General features: G+C 39.7%; 2 protein-coding genes across 4 annotated transcripts; both read right to left on the reverse strand.

Annotated features, from left to right (window-relative positions):
- Positions 1–1,849: 1,849 nt before the first annotated feature.
- Positions 1,850–7,893, reverse strand: LOC139629554 (protein piccolo-like). Of its 2 annotated transcripts, XM_071492245.1 has the most exons (8): positions 7,524–7,893; positions 7,127–7,309; positions 6,873–6,994; positions 6,624–6,789; positions 5,884–5,999; positions 4,534–5,799; positions 2,016–4,314; positions 1,850–1,933 (listed from the first exon to the last, which is right to left on the reverse strand). In XM_071492245.1, the coding sequence occupies exons 1-8, from the start codon at positions 7,822–7,824 to the stop codon at positions 1,884–1,886; spliced, it is 4,503 nt and encodes a 1,500-aa protein (XP_071348346.1). In that variant the 5' UTR covers positions 7,825–7,893; the 3' UTR covers positions 1,850–1,883. The 2 variants fall into 2 exon arrangements, with proteins under 2 accessions (XP_071348346.1, XP_071348345.1); XM_071492244.1 differs by having other exon boundaries at positions 2,016–5,799.
- Positions 7,894–9,294: 1,401 nt separating this feature from the next.
- Positions 9,295–15,383, reverse strand: LOC139629573 (profilin-2-like). 2 transcript variants are annotated; one of them, XM_071492281.1, is made up of 3 exons: positions 15,047–15,383; positions 13,013–13,205; positions 9,295–11,401 (listed from the first exon to the last, which is right to left on the reverse strand). In XM_071492281.1, the coding sequence occupies exons 1-3, from the start codon at positions 15,173–15,175 to the stop codon at positions 11,304–11,306; spliced, it is 420 nt and encodes a 139-aa protein (XP_071348382.1). In that variant the 5' UTR covers positions 15,176–15,383; the 3' UTR covers positions 9,295–11,303. The 2 variants fall into 2 exon arrangements, with proteins under 2 accessions (XP_071348382.1, XP_071348383.1); XM_071492282.1 differs by having other exon boundaries at positions 9,295–11,087; positions 15,047–15,381.
- Between the last annotated feature and the right edge of the window lie 3,606 nt (positions 15,384–18,989).

The raw sequence follows: 18,989 nt of genomic DNA on the forward strand, positions 1-18,989 counted from the left end.
GGATGAATCCAAGTTTGAGAGAAGCATGTTCAACATGTCAAGTAGAGGCATGTGCACATGTATTAAAGCACCAGCAATAGTTGTGGGATAGCAAAAGCTTATCCCATAGATATTTGCACTGAATGTATGAACATACAGATTTCAATGTAAAACATCTACATGTAAACTTCGGTGACACATCTGTGTAAGTGTGCAGTTATCTCCTCAAGTATGTCATGTGCTATGTAGGTTAGATATTGTGGATCTAAGTCAGATGTTTTGTTCTGGTGGCCACTGTATATTGTTGGTATCATTGGAGCTGCCTACAATACATTTATGTATTGAAAAGAAATCTTGGTAACTCAGAACACTGACAAAATAAACACTAACCAGCTGACCAATCACTTTTCTCCATTCCACTCACCCAGTTAAAATCCAAAGGTGAGCGAGCGTTTTCTGTTGTCGGCCCTAAATTGTGGAATAGTTTAGCACTCATTATTAGATCTTCCCCCTGCATTGATCTCTTTGAAACCTGTCTAAAGATCGTTCTTCATCTTTAGCCTTTTAATTGTCATCATGAAGATACGACTGACCGCACTTTTGTTTGTTTTTTATTGGTTCTTTATTTCTTCTGTGTATTTGTGCAATGCTCTTGTGTTTATGATTTTATCCATTTATTTTGTGGTTTTATTAATTTACTTATATCTCTTATTTAGATATGTCTGTGTATTCATTTTGTTGTAATGATCACCAAGTAATTCCATAATGTAAGCTCTCTGTTAAGTACTTAGGTCAATGTTTGTTGTTTTTAAAGGTGCTCTATAAGAAACTGACTGGTTTAATGTTGAGCACTGTAGATTTGGCTACACTCTCAGACCAGCCTCTCATTAATAAACCTTTGTTTATTTCATGATCAGTCATGGTTGCTCTAAATTCATACACCTCTGGGCATGGCTCCTCTCACCAGTCTTCCACCACACACATGTGCTGCTGCCACCCATCTCTCTCCGTCTGGCTGGGTCCATGTTTACTTAGAATAACTAATTCCAAAAACTAGGCAATTTATATAGATTGCATGTGAGTAGAAATCGCTTTGGTGAATGTGAACCAGCTGTGGTGGTTATTTTTTTCTACTTTATTTTTCCTGTTTTATATAAATGTGGAAGAATGTAGCAAACTGCAATAATTTTAGGTGGTGGATGTGTTTGAGTGAGAAGACAATTGCACCTGATGTAAGACCGTATTGTATGAATTTTAAAAGATGTGGTCAGTGCAATTAAAGGTGATCCTTTTTAGTTCACACTGACTGAAGAGTTTTGAAAAAGAGGACACAAGTATTGCAGAAGTATTGAGATGTGTGTGTCAGTTGTAAAAAACAGTAAAAAAAAAAAAAAAAGTTTACCCTACTGTATAAATACAAACTAGTTCTGGCATTACCGTGTGAAAGAGTGGAACATTAAACTTGTAAAGGGCCTGAAACTTTAACAAGCACAAAGATGTTAGGGTTGTACTTACTGAGGCCACTGTTGAATGGGTAAATCCTAGTAAGTGTATTTACATGAATGGGTCAATGTTCACTAAGCACCAGGTCATGGTAACGCAAAATAAGCAAAACAAATTAGTTCAACAAGGGCAATGTACTGTTTGGGTCTAAAAAGCATATAATGCCACCAGGTACTGTTTAAACCATCAAATTTGAAACATTAAAAAAAAAAAAAAAAAAAGGCCATCCCTTACTGCCTATGCCAATAGAGATTGACCTCTTACATTTGTTTTACACCCACTTTCCAGATTTTGTTTACCCACCCACACTTAAAGCAGACAAAAACTTATTCCTAAACTTATTCATGAAACAAAGCGCAAGCTCAGGTACTGTTTAATTGTTTATTCAGGTTCAGGTCAACTCATTTCTGCCTCTGATTTCCATCTTCTCTCTGGATTGCTTGATTCAGGCCTGTAAGAGATGAATACATTAGTCCAAAAGACTGGGTTGAAGTTTTTTTTTTTGTTTTTTTTTTAAAAACATTAAGACACACCGTTTGTTTGATGGTCAGCTGCAGCACTCCATTGTTGAAATGGCTTTTCAGGAACATCGGCTGGAATCCTTCGGCTGGAGCCTACAGGTGTAATGGGTTTCCACATGTCTTTCAATGACTCAGGGAATTCAGGTTTTAAATGTGCTGCACTGAAAGGAGGAACCTGAGGCAAAGCCAGAAAATCAGGGCCATCCAAAGGAGAGGCAAACACTGGCAGATTTTCTGATTTATCACCAGGCCTCAGTATGTAGTTGGCATTACCAGTTATGGGACTGGCCTTTTTTTGAAGCCATTTGAGGTGCGGAGGTTTCTCCATAGGGGGATTGAAATTCAGAGGATGTTGGGGTTTACTACTGTAACGCCTTGTAAGATTTTGTGCCAGCAAGTTTGTGTCAGGAACCAGATCTCTGAAAGGCAGCGGAGATTTGTGGAAACTGTTGGGCTCCCTACCAGGTGGGCCATGTTGGAGCAGCACATAACTCTTTGAACCACTCACAAATGTCTGTGGTTCTGACAAGTTATATGTAGGAGCTTGAGCATCTTGAAGCATGTAGTAAGGCATCAGAAAACTATCAAGTTCACTTTGGACTCGAGGACGCGTTTGTCCTTTAGAGTCAGTGAATTCGTTGTTAGATAACTGTAGTTCCTTGGCTGTAGGTTCATTTTGCTGGTTTGCTGTATGCTCTTGTTTTTGATATTGGCCAATAAAAGTCATTAAATTAGGCCCAGAGGGATTATTAATGTGTGTAGGTGATGGCTGGTTTATTTGCTGCACTGGGGGCTGTATGTAATATGGCTCATACTGCACCACTGGATTTACTGGGTCATTACCTGAAGCCTGAGGTTTAGAGGGAACATTGTAGTCAGCTGCTGCTTGGCTTTGTGGCAAGTTTTGTATCTCACTCTGTGGTAGATATGGCCAGTTAGGATATAGTGAATTAGGTACAAAGTAAGGGTAAGTTGGTAGTTGAGGATTTACAGGCTTCTTGGAAATACTTAGCACAGCAGGGTTGCCATCTGGTGGCAGGAAATAGGGCTGCTTCTTATTTCCAGGTGGAGGGGGCTGTGGTGAAGTGGATGCAGAGGCTTGCGTTGTCGTTGCTTCAGTTGGATTTTGAGGAAGAAGTGCAGTGCCCAAGCCATTGTGAAACCCAGAAAATGCCACTGAAGGAACAAATGGCAGTGCTGAATGGACTGGTGTATCTTTACTGCCAAGTCCAGCTGGAACAATATGATGGTGATGTTGATGAAAAGCAATTTGTGGACAGCAGTTAGAAAATCCAGATGGGCAAAACTGAGGGCAGTACATAGAGGGCATATATGGAGAGCCCAGCTGTGGGCCTTGTGGGACTATAACACCATTACTAGGTTGTGTAATGGTGACCGATTGTGGCTGCTGCATGGAGGTAGCAGGGGGTAATGTCATAGGCTGAGGTTGCTGGGGCTGCTGTGGGTAATACAGGTTGAAAGGGTGATACAACTGGCCATCTGGAGGTTTGACACCTGGAGGCTGTTCACTTGGGACTGGCTTGTCAGTGGTAATTTTAGCAGGATTTGTTCCAGCACCTGGTATTTTGTATGGTTGTTGGTAAGGTGGTTTAGGCACTGGCTTCTCAGCTGGCAGATTTTCAGGCTTTGGCTGGGGGTAGAATGGGTAGGAGGGGTAGAAAAGCTGGTGCACTTGGCCCCAAGGAGCTTCAGGCTGTGGTGGTTGTTGGACAGTGGTCAGCTTTTCAGTTGGATCTGGCTGAGGGTAGAGAGGGTAAGGGTATTGGTGTACCTGACCCTGAGGGGCTTCAGGTTGTGGTGGTTGTTGGACAGTGGTCGGCTTATCAGTTGGTTCTGGCTGAGGGTAGAGAGGGTAAGGGTATTGGTGTACCTGACCCTGAGGGGCTTCAGGTCGTGGTGGTTGTTGTTGGACAGTGGTCGGCTTTGCAGTTGGTTCTGGCTGAGGGTAGAAAGGGTAGAGAGGGTAAGGGTATTGGTGGACCTGACCCTGAGGGGCTTCAGGTTGTGGTGGTTGTTGGACAGTGGTCGGCTTTGCAGTTGGTTCTGGCTGAGGGTAGAGAGGGTAAGGGTATTGGTGTACCTGACCCTGAGGGGCTTCAGGTCGTGGTGGTTGTTGTTGGACAGTGGTCGGCTTTGCAGTTGGTTCTGGCTGAGGGTAGAAAGGGTAGAGAGGGTAAGGGTATTGGTGGACCTGACCCTGAGGGGCTTCAGGTTGTGGTGGTTGTTGGACAGTGGTCGGCTTTGCAGTTGGTTCTGGCTGAGGGTAGAGAGGGTAAGGGTATTGGTGTACCTGACCCTGAGGGGCTTCAGGTTGTGGTGGTTGTTGTTGGACAGTGGTCGGCTTTGCAGTTGGTTCTGGCTGAGGGTAGAAAGGGTAGAGAGGGTAAGGGTATTGGTGGACCTGACCCTGAGGGGCTTCAGGTTGTGGTGGTTGTTGGACAGTGGTCAGCTTTTCAGTTGGTTCTGACTGAGGGTAGAAAGGGTGGAGAGGGTAAGGGTATTGGTGTACCTGACCCTGAGGGGCTCCAGGCTGTGATGGCTCTTTGCTCTCTGGAGCTGGAAGTGGTTTGCTAGGTGACAAATGTCCAGGGACTTTGGGTTTAGATGCCTCAGGCTGCAAGGGGCTAAGAGGTTGTTGTACTTGGCCCTTTGGAGCCAGTGTAGCCATTTGCTGTGTGGGTGGCCTGTGCATCTGAAAAGGAACTTGAGGCCAAAATGGATGGTAAAATGGGTAATGGTAGAATGGCTGATATATTTGTTGCTGGGGTTCCTGAGAACCTGGGGGATTTGGCTGCACAGTCTTTTCAGGTAATGGTTTCCCAGGGGTTTCAGGATACAGTGGCTGGAGAGGTTGTTCCACTTGACGATCTTCAGAAGCTGGTGGGTGGAGGTAAGGAGGAAATGGATTAAAGGGTTTGGGTTTCTCAGGCTGGCTTGCAGGTGGTTCTACCGGTTTTTGAGGAGGTACAGAGGGTGGGTTAAATGGATTTGGAAGGAAATATTCATCTAAACGACCTGGCGGAGGTTTAGTTACTGGTGACTGTGTTGGGGGAGTTTCAGGGTTAGGTGGTTGAGGATGAAATGGAAGAGGGTAGTATGGTTGTTGTCTTTTTCCATCAGTAGTTTGGACAACTGGGGGAGAGGGTGTAGGTAAAGGTTTGGGTTGAGGCCTGTGTGCAGGAGGGACATCAGTGTTAGGTGGCTTAACATAGTATGGGTAAGGGTAAAAAGGGTTTCCCACTTTGCCATTAGGTGTTTGGGTGGCTTGGGGCTGTACAGGAGGTTGTTTTATAACAGGCATTTGTTCAGGTTGAGCCAGCCAAGGGTAAAATGGGACAGGAACAAATGGCTGGGGCACTTGTCCCTCAGGGGCCACTGGCATATGTGAAGGTTGGACAGTTTGTTGGGATTGCAGTTCATCATTTTTCTTGGTAACAGGAGAGGGGAGAGGCTGTACAGTCAGTGGAGGTTTAGTTCCTGGATAAGGGTGGAAGAAATGGGGGTAAAAAGGATAGTAAGGTAACTGAGGTTGATTGCTATCTGTTGGCCCCTGATTCGGTTTCTTGTTAGGTGCCTCTGGGTTCTGAGGAAAACCTGGGACTTGGGGAACAGCAGACTGAGAACTTGGCTTTTGAGCATGACCTGAACCAGAATTATGTGACGGGGTGGAGGCAGGCACCCCTTTGCTTGGTGTCTCAGTTTGTGCAGGTGACAGTGATGGACAGGAAATTTTAATTTCTCCGTCTCCAGCCAGTTCAAGTGTGTACATTCCATCCTGAAACACAAAATGTTGATGGGCTACACTAAAAATGTTTTTAAAAAAGTGGACATTTTAGAATCAAATTAGTTTGTACTGTACCTTTTTCTCCAGGCAGGGCACATAGTGAACAGAGATGACCACACCCTCAGGATGTACAACTACGCTGAACCCACATCTGGGTGAGGCCATCATCAATGGCTCCCAGTTACCTTTCACTGTAAAGTAAAATATACACTTCTACCAAGCACACTTTCCAAAAAGCAGTTTAAGATGTTGTTCTTTCTCTCTCAAGAGCAACCAAATGCCATCAGTAATTTGTGCTTTGGGAATATTTAATAAATCACATTAATACCTCAAATCAAATCAATTAAGGATAAGACAAATTAAAAAAAAAAAAAAAAAATTATGGGCATAGCACTACTTTGGGCATTATGGAATTCAAAATAAAGTTTCCCCTCACAATCAAGACTTCAAAAAGATTATAGTATGAGTTGGGACAGCAATGTTAGATCATAAAGAAATCCAATAATAAAATTTGTATCTGAGAGACTCCCAGGATAAGTTATCGTTTTCCAGAACATTAATGTCTCATCATCCAGCAACATTTTGCTGCATCAGTGTCTAGAGGGTGCTGTGTGGAATTGCAAGAAAAGTACAAATGTCACTCAAATTGTGATGACCAGAAGCAAGCCTGAACAATAAGAGGGCCCTAACACAAGTACATGTGCCCATTTTGAATGGTTATACCCATGTCTGACAATAAAATGTCAGAGAAAGGTCTATAGTATAGCAGACATGTCTTTACTAAGCTTTATGAAGTATGTCATGAAATTACTTACAATTTACTTTAATTTTTGCAACAGAAACTGTCCATTCAGTTTTCACAACCATGCCCTCAGTGTGGCAGGTGACCATCGGAGGGTTCGGTGAAGACGGTCTCATCAATGGGCATGACATCCTCACTGGTACTCCCCACCAACGCAATGGCAGTACATAGCTGTCCTCCTGAAGCCAGCAAGAAAAATGTTAGTGTGGAGTGTGGAAATGTAAATGGTTCAAGTGTGCTGTGTTTTAAGAAAGTATCCCACCTCAAGTGCAACAAAGCAACCATCATAGGGTGCAACTAAGACCAAATCTCTTTGTGTTGACCTGACGGTGTAACCGCAGCTCGGTGGCAACTTTGACAGAGGCAGAGGAGACAGACGACTTCCTGAGAAATTAAAATTCACAGAAGAGGAATATAAAAATAATTACACAAGACTGCTCTGTGCAAACTTTAAGTATTGTGCATGATATAATGTGCATGAATGAAATGCACAACTCCACTGGGAACTGAACTTACCCCTGTCAACAAAGAGCAGAGCTCCAGGAGTGGAAGCAACATCTTGGACTTGAAGTTTCATGGAGTCTCCTGTACATTCAACCTTTGGTTCCATTTTAAGGAGTCGGTCCACTGCTGCGTTTTCTGGCCTCAACCTTGAAAAGCCTTCACTCAGCGCTTTAGGATGCTTGGGCTCTGCCCAACCTTTAATAAATAGTTTCTGCTAAGGTTAATTAAGTACACCTCAACTATTTAACAATAATGCAAACAGATTCAATCAAAAGCCTAGGGCAACCATAGACTTAAAAGTCTTAATAAATTAAAAGCCTAAATGGTTAACTATAGTGTTAAGTCATGATAAACAATTTTTGTAGTGCAGATTGTGCAGAACTGTGATAATAATTTCAACTTTACAAACCCATGTCTGCTTGGTAATCAGCATCAAAATCCAGGGGACTCTTTGTGGCCTTCGTTCCTTTGAGTTTGGCCCCTTGAAGAGGATTTTGCCCAATTAAGAGTCTTCCATGGCACAGACCGCTTCCTTTAGCTTGACCTTGGATAAGCGTTGAGTTTTCTTTTAATTTATCTAGTGCCTTAAGCCTTGTCAGTGTAGTACAATGGCAAAATGAAGTAGCAAGCACAAAAAGTCCTAAATATAGTAAAATCTTAGTGCCCCCACTCTTGCTATCCGCCATTGGAACAAAGAAAAAGCACCGCATACAGGCAGATTGGCCTCAGCAGTCTGCTGCAAGCGCAGGTAGTTTTAATGACTGAGCGTAGGAGGTCTCCTCCTAATTAACAATGTCCTCATGAACACCTGACCACCACAGGTGTTGACGATCGTGCAGATATGGGCGGGGCGTCGACAGGCTACATGGCAACCTCAAGGTTAGTTAAGTGGTGTCACTGAAATGCCATACAGCCTTTAAGGTAAAACTCTTGTTGTAAAGCTTATCTGACAGTCAGATTTTGCTTATAGGCCTATCTGCTTAGCTTTCCCAGAATCTGTAAAATGATTATTTCTCCTATTTACTTACAGTGTTACGGTGCTCTTTTTCAGGCCTTTTCACAAATAGGATAAAGTTCTCACAAAAAAAGCATATTTAGCTTCTCTGAGACATTGATGTGGTCTAAATGTGAAAAAAGCAGTGAAATCTCCCTTTATTGCCTTTTCACAAGAGGAAAAATTGGATGCTAACAACAGTGTATTTATAAAAACCCTTAAGGGCAGCATCCCATGGGTGAGCTAGTTTCCAGAAACTCACATCATACAGCCGAACATTCAGAACCACATCACTTAATTTTAAATTTTAGCGGACATCCATAGTTACCAAATATGTGGCGTCTTGAACAGATTCACTGTGCAACCAAAAGAAATGCTGATTCTTGATCTTAAATATTTCACTCAATGGAACATTATGTAGCTTCAATGATTTGGAACAAGCACAATATTACAGAATATATATCACAATGCTGTCTGGAAGAAAAAGCTTAATGCTACACAGGTGAAATAAAAGGGAAAACCTGACAGAGTTTACTTTTTAGTTAGAGTTAAAAGGGGGTAAAAACAGCCCAATAATGAAAGCCAATAGGTTGTTCCTTTGTTTTTATCAACATGTCTTCTTTCCCTTGGTCTGATCAAGAACTCACTTAAATCAGAAGTCCTATTATAATCTAATTGTTGTTATTCTGATAATAGGTTTGTTTCTTCTCATTGATTCTGAACACAAGAACCCTGGCTTAACTGCACTTTATAACTTTGAAAAAGTGCACAACAAATTACTGCTTGAGTTGTCTGACACTACTGGGGTAGTGTCGGGGTAAAGACGTAGCTTTCATTTCCTATCAATGACGGCCTTCAGTCCATTGAAATTTGGTTGATTTTCCATCAGCTTTCTGCAAAAAAAAAAAAAAAAAAAAACTATTTGGTGGGCTGGTTTTTCTGGGATTCAGTAAGAGAGAGTGCATGACTACATCCCCAAACACTTGAGATTCTCACATTAGAGAATAGTAGAATTTATTAGCCGAGCAATGTATAATTCTGTTTGAGTGTACAATACAAGTGTACCTTATCCGTTTTTCCAGTGGAAGTATGCACTGTTGCTAATATATAGTGCAGGATCAATACAATTAGTGTGAACTTGAAATTTGAACTCAAAAGGAAACAGACGGGACATATTGGCTTTACCTCTGGTTGGAATAACTTTTATTTGATCTGTCTGTAAACAAGATGTCTCATCAATTCATGGCATTTGATTTAGCAGATTTTGTGGCAGAAGGAATTTCCATCTCAAAAAAAAAAAGACAAAATATTGCAAATGTATTTTTCTGTTGTTTAATTCTGTACATATTCCACAAAGTCTGGAGATTACTGATGCCAAAATATCCCTTAGGAAAGTGCCATTAAAAGTTACTTCTTGCTGGGGCAGCAGTTAAAAATCCAACTTGTAGTAGCAACAGATCAGATCGATTTTATGGCACAGAATACACAGTTATTCTCAGAAAATTTTCACAAGACAACTTACAAATGTTCTTATTCCAACCAACACCATTTTCAATATGTTTAGTGTACACAGCATCATTTTTTCTTTTAAATATACTTCTAAGTACCGTACTATGACAATTTGTGAATACACCTTTGATGACTAAAGCACAAGGCAAATAATTCCAAGGCCCAACAGCCTGGGTTTACAGTCAAAATGCATTCATACTGTAGTAAAATGACATTGCCATTTCATTGGTTAACAGACATGAAGTTAGCAACAAATCAGTTAGTGATGAAAAGTTTTAAGTAGTGTTGAAGTCTAAAGAAGCAGTTTAAATGTTTTACAGTCATCTGAAGTTGTCTTGATGATTTACAGTCAATAGGTGATGCCAACAATCATCCATCAGAATGAGCTGAAGTAATTCTGAAAATCCTCTTATACTGACAATTGGTCCAAAGGGGAGGGGGGAAAAAAATAACTTCACATAACATGAGTGTGTAGTGATTCACAGCTAAATTTACAAATAGCAGGAGCTGACGGACAAATGTCTTGAGCTGTCACAGAGGTGGAATGTCCACTGAGGCTCCAGGATGTGTGGAAGTGTCACAACAATATCTTGAGAGCTCAGCAATGCTGACCTTACACTACACTCAAACAGCCCAACACCACATCATTAACTTTTAAGACCACATTCAGGTACGACAGCAAAAGCATGTGATGAAGGGTAAAGAAGTTGTGGCTGAGGGTGGTGAATCGGTACACACATACAGGACTTTGTCAGAGGAAACTTGTCATTTCTTTAACAGAAGCTACGAAGACTTGAAGATGGAGGCAGATGAGAAGATGGTTTTGGCTGGAATATTACACCGGGACAGAGAGAAGATAGGCTGGGATTTGTATGCTAAAGAGGTGTATGCATGCAACTTTTAAATGCCCACATGCTGATTTAAAAAAACAAAATAAACTGGCATATTCTAGTAATGCTCAAAAAAGCACAACTATGCAAACTGTCACCACCATTACATGTGTACTTCCCTTGGAATATTAGCTAGTTGCTAAGTGAATGTTAAACAAGCTGAGTCCAAATTTGTTTAACACTTTTATTACACTTTGCAATCATTTGTTGCACACTCTTTTGGTTATTAAACAATTCAAAGAACATGCCATTACTGTAGTGCCAAAAACATGAGAAGTACAATGTTAAAGTGGGGAAGGTTTTTTTACGTTTAAAAAAAAAAAAAAGAGAGGGTGGGGGGGAGTTTAGCAAACAAAAGGCTGTATAGAAAAGTAGACTGCGGAGGAAGTTACATTGTATGCCATCTAATCCTGGAAGTAGTGTCGACACAATGCAGTGAGTGGGAGTGAGCTGCTAAGTTGATGGATGGGTGGAGAGGTTGCTTAATATCCAGACTTCCTCAGGTACTCAGCCATTGCATGTGCTTTCTTGTTAAGATTTCCACCATGGACCGCCTCCTTTCCCATGACTAAAACCAATACTGGAGCACACAAGGAAAAAAAGAGAAATGAACAAAATTGAAGAGTCTCCCCCCTACAGGATGAAGGGGGGAACAAAGGTGACACAGTATCTTACCACTCTTCATTGCTATTAAAAGTTTCCGAGACATTTGACTGCTTGCAGGAGAAATCTTAACAGCAATATTTCTTTTCTCTTCTTTTTGTCCCTCAATTTTATCTTAGTGAGCTTGGAAACATTAAAACCCTGAATCCCTCAAGTATTTTGCCATTGAGTAAGCCTTCTTATTCAATCCGCCTCCATGGACCCCTTCTTTGCCCATTACAAGAACCAAAACTGAAAGAGAAGAGATAGAAAAGGGACAGTTAAGAAAAGCAAAAAAAGGTAACAGAAAGGCATTCCCAGCAATAAGTACCGTCACCAGGAAGTGTACAGTGCAGGGATATTCAACTGTGTGCCATACTTATTTTTTGCTACCATAGACTGACCGTAATTCACACAATACAGTATCCATACATCTGAGACACTGCAGCTTGAACTGATGACCATCAAATGATGAGAATTCAGTGTCCAGAAACTGCAATTTATTATTCATTAGCATTTCTTAAATGCTTATTATTAAATGACTGAATAAGTGAACAATTTCCCCACACAACCCTGGTGCCCCATAGTACATGGCTGAATATCACAACTGTGTGTGTTTTTTAAAGTAATAAATATAAGCTACAAGAAGAACAGTGTACTTGGTGTCACAAATAAAACATTTGTTGTTGGAAGGTAGAGCTCTCAAGTAGGAACTGGCTCATTCTGCTAAATCAAGACATAAGATGCATGCAAGAGACTAATTAACATGCAATTAATCTTCAATTAAATACATAAATTTGTGTGACACTTGTTTTGTGCTTTTTGACTACTGTTCACAGAAGCACAACATGTAGGTAATTCATGCAGAGAGTGAAAAGAGAAAAATAAATAACTAAACAAATAAAAAATAAATAAATGAATAATTAAAAATCACTGAACAGAAAGAAGGAAGGGAAAAGAGTTTGGTTTTGCTGCAGTGTTTCTCACTTTAAAATTTGGCATGTAATTTTTTTTTCTTGATACCCTAATGAAGGGAGAATTGATTTAAAAGTCTGCCAGCCTTGTGACGGCTGTGGACAAATGTATAGACTTAAGTACAAAGCTATATTGTGGCCACTTATCAAAAGTCTTAGAAGTCAGACCCCAACAACTTTTGTCAACCTTCTCAACTTGTAAGAAACACTGGAGCAATGTCAGACATTGAGGACCACAAAGGCAAACAGACTGGACTAGGCAAACCATGGCTTACATGAGGTTTACAATGAAAGTCAAACCATTAAGTAAATCTATGTCATTTTAACTTCACAAGTCTGCATCTATAAACTTGCTCTGAGAGCATCATGTCTTGTAAAATAGCTTAATTTTATGTCAATCAGTTAACTGTTTTAGCTCTAATCTGCAACTATTTCAATAAACCTTAAATTGATTTGTTGTTTTTCAAGCAAAAATGCCAAATGTTTGTGGTTCTGAAATTAAAGGACTTGCTGCTTTTCCCTGCTGTAAATAAATTATTTTAGGGTTTTGGGCTGTTGATCAAACTATTTGCTATTCAAAGCTATTCAAATGATTGTCACTTGCATAACAGATAAATGTGAGTCTCATGAATGGTTCACAAGTATGACATTTTGATTATTGAAATGTGTCAAAATCAGTAGGAGAGGAAATTATCTCATGTTGCAAACTCGGTGAAATGCACCCATTATTTTTTAGTCAGCAATTCCCCAAGTCACAAAACTGTTTGATGTAGCTGTCATACACTTGTGATATTTTCACAGTATAAAACAATACAAGGTCTTAACCTATGAAAGCAGTGTTTTAATAGTAGTGAAGATCATTAAGACCATTTTCAAACTACAACTTTACCTTTTCCAGCTCTTCCCACAGAGATATTGTATGTAGGTTCTCCTCCTTGGCTCTTTGTCCTGATGTCCATTGTCCAGTCCCCATCATCCTGGAGGCTGTCTCTGAGGACTGAACACTTCTTTGAGCCCAGAGTGAGACCGCTGGTGTAAAAGGTCTCCCTGTCCTTACCAATAAGGACATCAATTTCTTGAGACTGAAAAATATGCGAAACCACAGGATTGGGGCAATGTCAGTCAGACAGATTTTATAAATATGCTTCCAGTTACATGACCAGCATAATTCTTTCAAGTATGAAATATACAATATTAATAAGTACATAAATCAATTAATGTCCAAAAGAAAATACATTAATTTCAGAGGGAAGTGCTTGGTTAAGATATAAAAGTAAGCCTTTAATCTAACCGCTACACTGTAATTGCAACATATAGTATTGCTATGCAGCCATGTTAATGAAGGCCTTTTGACTTTTTTTTGGGGGGGGGGGGGGTTAATTCCCTTACTTGTGGACACCTCCAGCCAATGCATCAGGAGCTTTGTGTTACATTGCTGTCAAAACTAATACGCACTTCCTCACTTCTTTTTTAGAAATCAAAGTATACTGTCATCAAATATCCAACTAGAGCTGAAGAGATAAGTAAAATAATCAATTCAACAAGCAACAAAAATTAACAGAAACATTTTTGATAATTAATGGTCTTAAATTAAGGTTAATTAATGATTATTGGATTCATCAAATCACCAGATCACTATTTTGATAATTGAATAATCATTTTGACTCTTCTTCAAGCAAACCTGCATAAAATTCCCCAGTTCCAGGTCCTCAATTGTGAGAATTAGCTTCTTTTCTTTAAATAATGTGATAGTTAAATGAATATCTTTGAGTTTTGGACTATTAATACAAAAACAGACATTTAAAGACAGACATCACATAGAACTTTGGAAAATTGCTACTTTAAGAAATTGTTATTTCTCACCATTTGGTCAGGATTTGCTGCTTTTCTTTGCCACATATTAAAGTAAATTAAATATGTAAGTATTCGGCACAGTTTTTCTGTTACGATGAGCATATATCTCCATTTTATGATATTTCGAGCAATTAATCCGGAAAATAATCAGCAGATTAATCGATTACTGAACTCATTGTAAGCTGCAGCCCTATTCTAAGCATTAGTAAAACTGCTATACCAGTACTGGCTGTGAAAGGATAACATTAGGGATTCAAGCCTGGTTATAGAGAGAGGGCATTTGTGCTGATGTGTGTTGATGCCACTACCACAATTCCTGTCGCCAACACATCCCATCCTGCACCCAGGCAATAACAACAGCTTGCAACCTTTGCCTGCAGTAAGGAGCGGAAGTAAAGTGACGTCTATGCACCCGTTAGCTCTCATGCCACCCCGCACAATGAATTAAAAAAAAAAAAAAAAAAAAAAAAAAAAAAAAAAAAAGACAGAAAAAAAAACAACCACATACACATTGTCATGACAACCAAATTTCATAATGTATTAATGACAAAGAGGCAGGTTCATCGTAGGATGACCAAATATCAGCCAGTGACAGGTTTTTTGACCACGGTCAGCCAGTGCAGCAGCAGCTTAATGTTTCCTAATCAAAGCGGCCGTGCACACAAAAGCATGCAGGCTCTTTCAAGTCAGACAGTCTACTGGCTAATTTTTAAATTAGCGACAGGTTGATTTAGCAGTATCCTGAAATTTTGATCAGAACTTGCCAACGGCAACTAACTGCTTCATGTATTTATGGTACGTGCAAGCCGCGATGAGTGGAGTCTTATCTGAACCACGCTAGGTCTAATCCCGCAGCGTTTCCTCGGCAGGGAACAGCCGAGACAGGCCACCGATGAGCTAGCTAGCCCGCTAAGCTAACACGGACCGTTAGCTTGCTAGTCATTTAGACCCTGAGAGGTAACGGTTTTAGCGCTGTGCAGTCTGGTGAGCGTCTGCGTGGGTGCTACATAACAACACTGTCAAATGGAGCCATAGTTTCACTCTAAATACCTATTTCTTTCACTCTTACCGTGATATTGTTGAAAGTACCACCGGCATGTGCTGCCCAAACATATTTGGCGTCCGTATACCCAACAATGGCGCTATCCTGACAGCTGCCATCGGCCATCAGGTTTTCCACGTAGCTTTGCCAAGACATATTCAAGAAATTGGTGCTATATAAAAATCCCTACAGCTTTTGAAGTGAGGTTGCCAAGCAATAGACAGCCAAATTGGAAGAAAACCAACAGGCGACTTTAGAGTCTCCAATCTTCGACGTTAACCAACGTCAAGGCTGGGGCAGCAAAAAAAGCCAGGGCAGTGAGGCGGCAGCTGGGTGTAGTCCGTATCAGATCACTCCGCACAATGAGCTCCCCGGCGCTTTTATGGCAGCGGGCGGCGGAATAAAGAGGGACTTATCAGCTCAGCCAAGAGTCAACTGTCTGAGGGAATGCCGGGGTACACATAGAAGCGGGTGGGCGTTTGTCGATTTAATCATTTAGTCATTCATTCATTCATTGAACGTGTTTTCATGTTGTAGGGATAAGGTGACAAAGACGGTCACATCAGACAGTTCAGGACAGCAGTTACGGTCAGTGCATACAGAAAACAACATGCGCTGCGGTGCATGTGGCTTGTGGACCCCCAAATGATTCATTCACTGTCATGAAATCACCACTTAAAATGTATTTCAAATGGTAAGAAGTTGCTTTTGGATGGTTACTGATCAGCCTTCTCTCTTGCCAAATCTGGCTAAATCTGAGTCAAGTATTTGCAATACATAAGATATCACTCAAATTTGGATATATATTTTATTAAGAGGAAAGATGATGACATGTCTCAGATGTCTTTTACAGAAAATTCCACATCACTTCTGTTTGGGGTGTAATTGACCCCAACATAAGTAACATTATTAACATGATTTTGCACACAGTTGCAACCATAAAATATAAACATTTAGTGCCCTGCTCAAGATAAATCATTCAGCCCATTTTCATCTAGTCACAACCAGGGATCAAACCAGACACCTTGCCAAGTTGGTGTAGCATTAATGCCAGATTTGAATTACCCCACCCGCAGAGTGGGAGTAAGAGTGTGGGCAACCTCCCAATTAGTTAAAAAGACAAATAGTTGCATGATGTCTTTTTTTCAGGTCAGATTAAGTGTTAAAAACACGTTTGCTGTAATCTCTGACCAAAGAGATTTTAGTGTAGATCTGTCATTGTGTGTTGACTCAGTGAAGCACCCTGAAAACTGGACCCAAGGTTCCACTCTTATTCCATTCCTCTCTGAGTGACTATTTATGAATCAAATACATATGATAAAAGCTCATGAATTACAGTGTCACTTTATCATTTACCAGATGATTTGCTCTCCTACCAGTTGGGTTTTTTGCAGCCATGCATATACTGGGGGGGTTGGGGGGGTTACATTGTTTAAGAGTTGAAGCTCCCCCAGCAGTCAATGAAACAGGGGCACTGTATTTGCAGAGGTATCACTGACAGTCTGGTCAAGTCAAAGTCGGCCTATAACATGGAATTATATGACTTGAGCTGATGTATCTATGTATAAAGTGTGTAATATTATTTCTAATAAGCCTTTTACTTTTTGACCATGTTCTTGGGTTGACAATTTTGTGCTTGTTTATTTCTTCTCATTTATTTTAGAGAGGAGTGATCATCGGTGATAGATTTGTAAAACAGTTTGCATTTTGTGGGCAATTTGCTGGCGAACCGGCATAAAGTAATGATATTGATAAAGATATGATAATAATGACATAAGCCCACTTAGATGGTTGGTTCATCCAAAAAAAAAAAGGAAAAGGAAGAATGATACTTTGTCGAAGGAAAAAATACACTCACTGGCCAGCAGGGGAAGTGTTCTCTATGGTTTGTGAAAACTCTGGTGCACGGTTTTTTTTTCTGGTGCAGAGCTATGACTTGACATGTCTTTTAACCTGTATTTCATATGTGGATGATTTTAGGGATATTTTTATCTTATGTTCTGTAAAAATTAATCTGGCATTCTGGTGTACTTTTTTAATGAAATTTGAATTTGAATATGTTCAAATTTTTATGCAGATTAACCCAAATATTTGCTAAAGCTTGCCTAAAGCCCTTTTTAAAGGCCTTTTTTAAAAAGGCTATAGGCAGACTGACTTTGACTTTGGCTTTCTTTGATTATACAAAGTTGAGCTTTTCACCTTCCCTAATGGTGCACATGTAATACAGCACGACTCTGCATAATATTCCTTCAGCCACAGCTCTGTGAATCAACCTCTCATCAGTTCCCTCAGAATATGCTGCTTTTTATAACATGCTTAAAATATTTTGATTCGGTTTGGCCAGTTGATGAAGAATACTAATTAGTGTAGATCACAGGAGTCACTGCATGCTCTATCATATGCTGACTGTTATAAAACCCCCAAATTGTAATTTGTGTTAAAGCCTATGCTGTGTTGAAAATAATAACTTTGTATCAACAATCTCCAGAATCACAATCAGTTTTATTGCCAAGTATGTTTACACATACAAGGAATTTGTGCTGGTGTTTGGTGCAAACAGTAACATAAATAGACTTAGAGTAAAACTATGAATCTCTAAAACAGAAAGAAATATTAATAAACCATCCTTTTACAATATATTTGAATCATCTTCAATATTGCATTGCTTTGGTGTTTTTACATTAACTGGCTACCTAAATTAACATTGCAAAATTAACTGTGAGCTAGTTTAATTTGATGGGCATATCATATAAGCAACCCTCCTTTACACTATTTTAGACAAACTGTAGGCATATTAGATAATATTTTTGACTTAAGATGTGAAAACCACAATACAGCATATAAATTGCAGAACCAAAGACCAAATTCAAGTTCCCTGGTTAATATCAGTGTATATGTAACACTGCAGCATACAGAAAGGCCTATGGAGGGAGGAATGGGAGAGAAAGAGTTGATGCCTTCAAGTGCCCTCCAATAAAGTTGGACTTCTGTGGTTTAAAGGGATCATTTAGTAATAGCTCGTCATTAAAAAAAATTAAATGAATGCTCTACAGTATTATTCTGACGATGTTGCTGTGTTTTAGAATCAAAACATCCCGAGGCTCCTTTGAGCTGTAGAGAAATGAAAATGTGCAGCCCTGTTGTCATTAATATTTATTTTGAAAATTGCACGACAGCTCACTGTCAAATGATGAGGACAATTTTCAGTGACATGTGTTTCAGGTAGGCTGCCCATATTTGACAGGCTGAGCTCCTAAAGGGGAGTTCTGCTACATTACCTGATCTTAGGGTCCTGTCTTAAAGGGGGTCCCTGAAAAAAAAAATTAAGACCTTTATTATTTCACTTTCATGCTTCTGTGGCGCTGATACCTAAATTATACTGCAAATTATATTAAATCATCACATATCAAACCTGGGCTAGGGTAGTGTTCGAGCATAGAAAGACTGGGAGGAACAGGGAGGTTATAGTGGCCCAATAGCTAGGGTCACAATGCGCAATTATTTCCATTATCAGTACATGTGTTGATTATGCCTTTGATTAATAAATGTATCATTTAGTCTATAAAATGTCAAATAGTAGTGAAATAATAGTTGAATAATAAAGCCCATCAAAAATTCTCAATGTGACATCTTCATTATTTGCAAATTTTGTCCATTTTCACAAAAAAAAAATTTAATTGACATTGATATAGAACTGATTATAATCAGTCGTCAAAACTGTTAGTGATACATTTTTGTTGACTAATACATTAATCAACTTTTTTTTTTTTTAGTTTTTAGCATTACCAGCAGCTCTTTTTTGCCCCAGGACCAGATAAAATGTTACATTATTTATAATTATTGTCTAAATTATTTATAAATCATCAGAATGAATTGAGATCACATTGGGATCAATTGGGATTAAAAAAAAAAAAAAACCTGTACAACAGTACGACTGACACCCACAGTCTCAGAAAAATGCTCACGTACT

The sequence above is a fragment of the Trachinotus anak genome, unplaced genomic scaffold (assembly GCF_046630095.1).
Source record: "Trachinotus anak isolate AG129_WGS33_773 ecotype Australia unplaced genomic scaffold, CSIRO_AGI_Tana_v1 ptg000012l, whole genome shotgun sequence".
Classification (NCBI taxonomy): domain Eukaryota; kingdom Metazoa; phylum Chordata; class Actinopteri; order Carangiformes; family Carangidae; genus Trachinotus; species Trachinotus anak.

What these genes read in the sequence shown, in the direction of transcription:
- LOC139629554 (XM_071492244.1), bottom strand. Translation starts at nt 7,824, where the DNA reads ATGCGGTGCTTTTTCTTTGTTCCAATGGCGGATAGCAAGAGTGGGGGC. An exon ending in TGATTACCAAGCAGACATGG is followed by an intron (nt 7,310 to 7,523) that starts GTTTGTAAAGTT and finishes TATTTATTAAAG; the next exon opens with GTTGGGCAGAGCCCAAGCAT. An exon ending in TGCCCTGCCTGGAGAAAAAG is followed by an intron (nt 5,800 to 5,883) that starts GTACAGTACAAA and finishes TTTGTGTTTCAG; the next exon opens with GATGGAATGTACACACTTGA.
- LOC139629573 (XM_071492281.1), bottom strand. Translation starts at nt 15,175, where the DNA reads ATGTCTTGGCAAAGCTACGTGGAAAACCTGATGGCCGATGGCAGCTGT. An exon ending in GTACTTTCAACAATATCACG is followed by an intron (nt 13,206 to 15,046) that starts GTAAGAGTGAAA and finishes CATATTTTTCAG; the next exon opens with TCTCAAGAAATTGATGTCCT. An exon ending in TGTGGGAAGAGCTGGAAAAG is followed by an intron (nt 11,402 to 13,012) that starts GTAAAGTTGTAG and finishes CTTCTCTTTCAG; the next exon opens with TTTTGGTTCTTGTAATGGGC.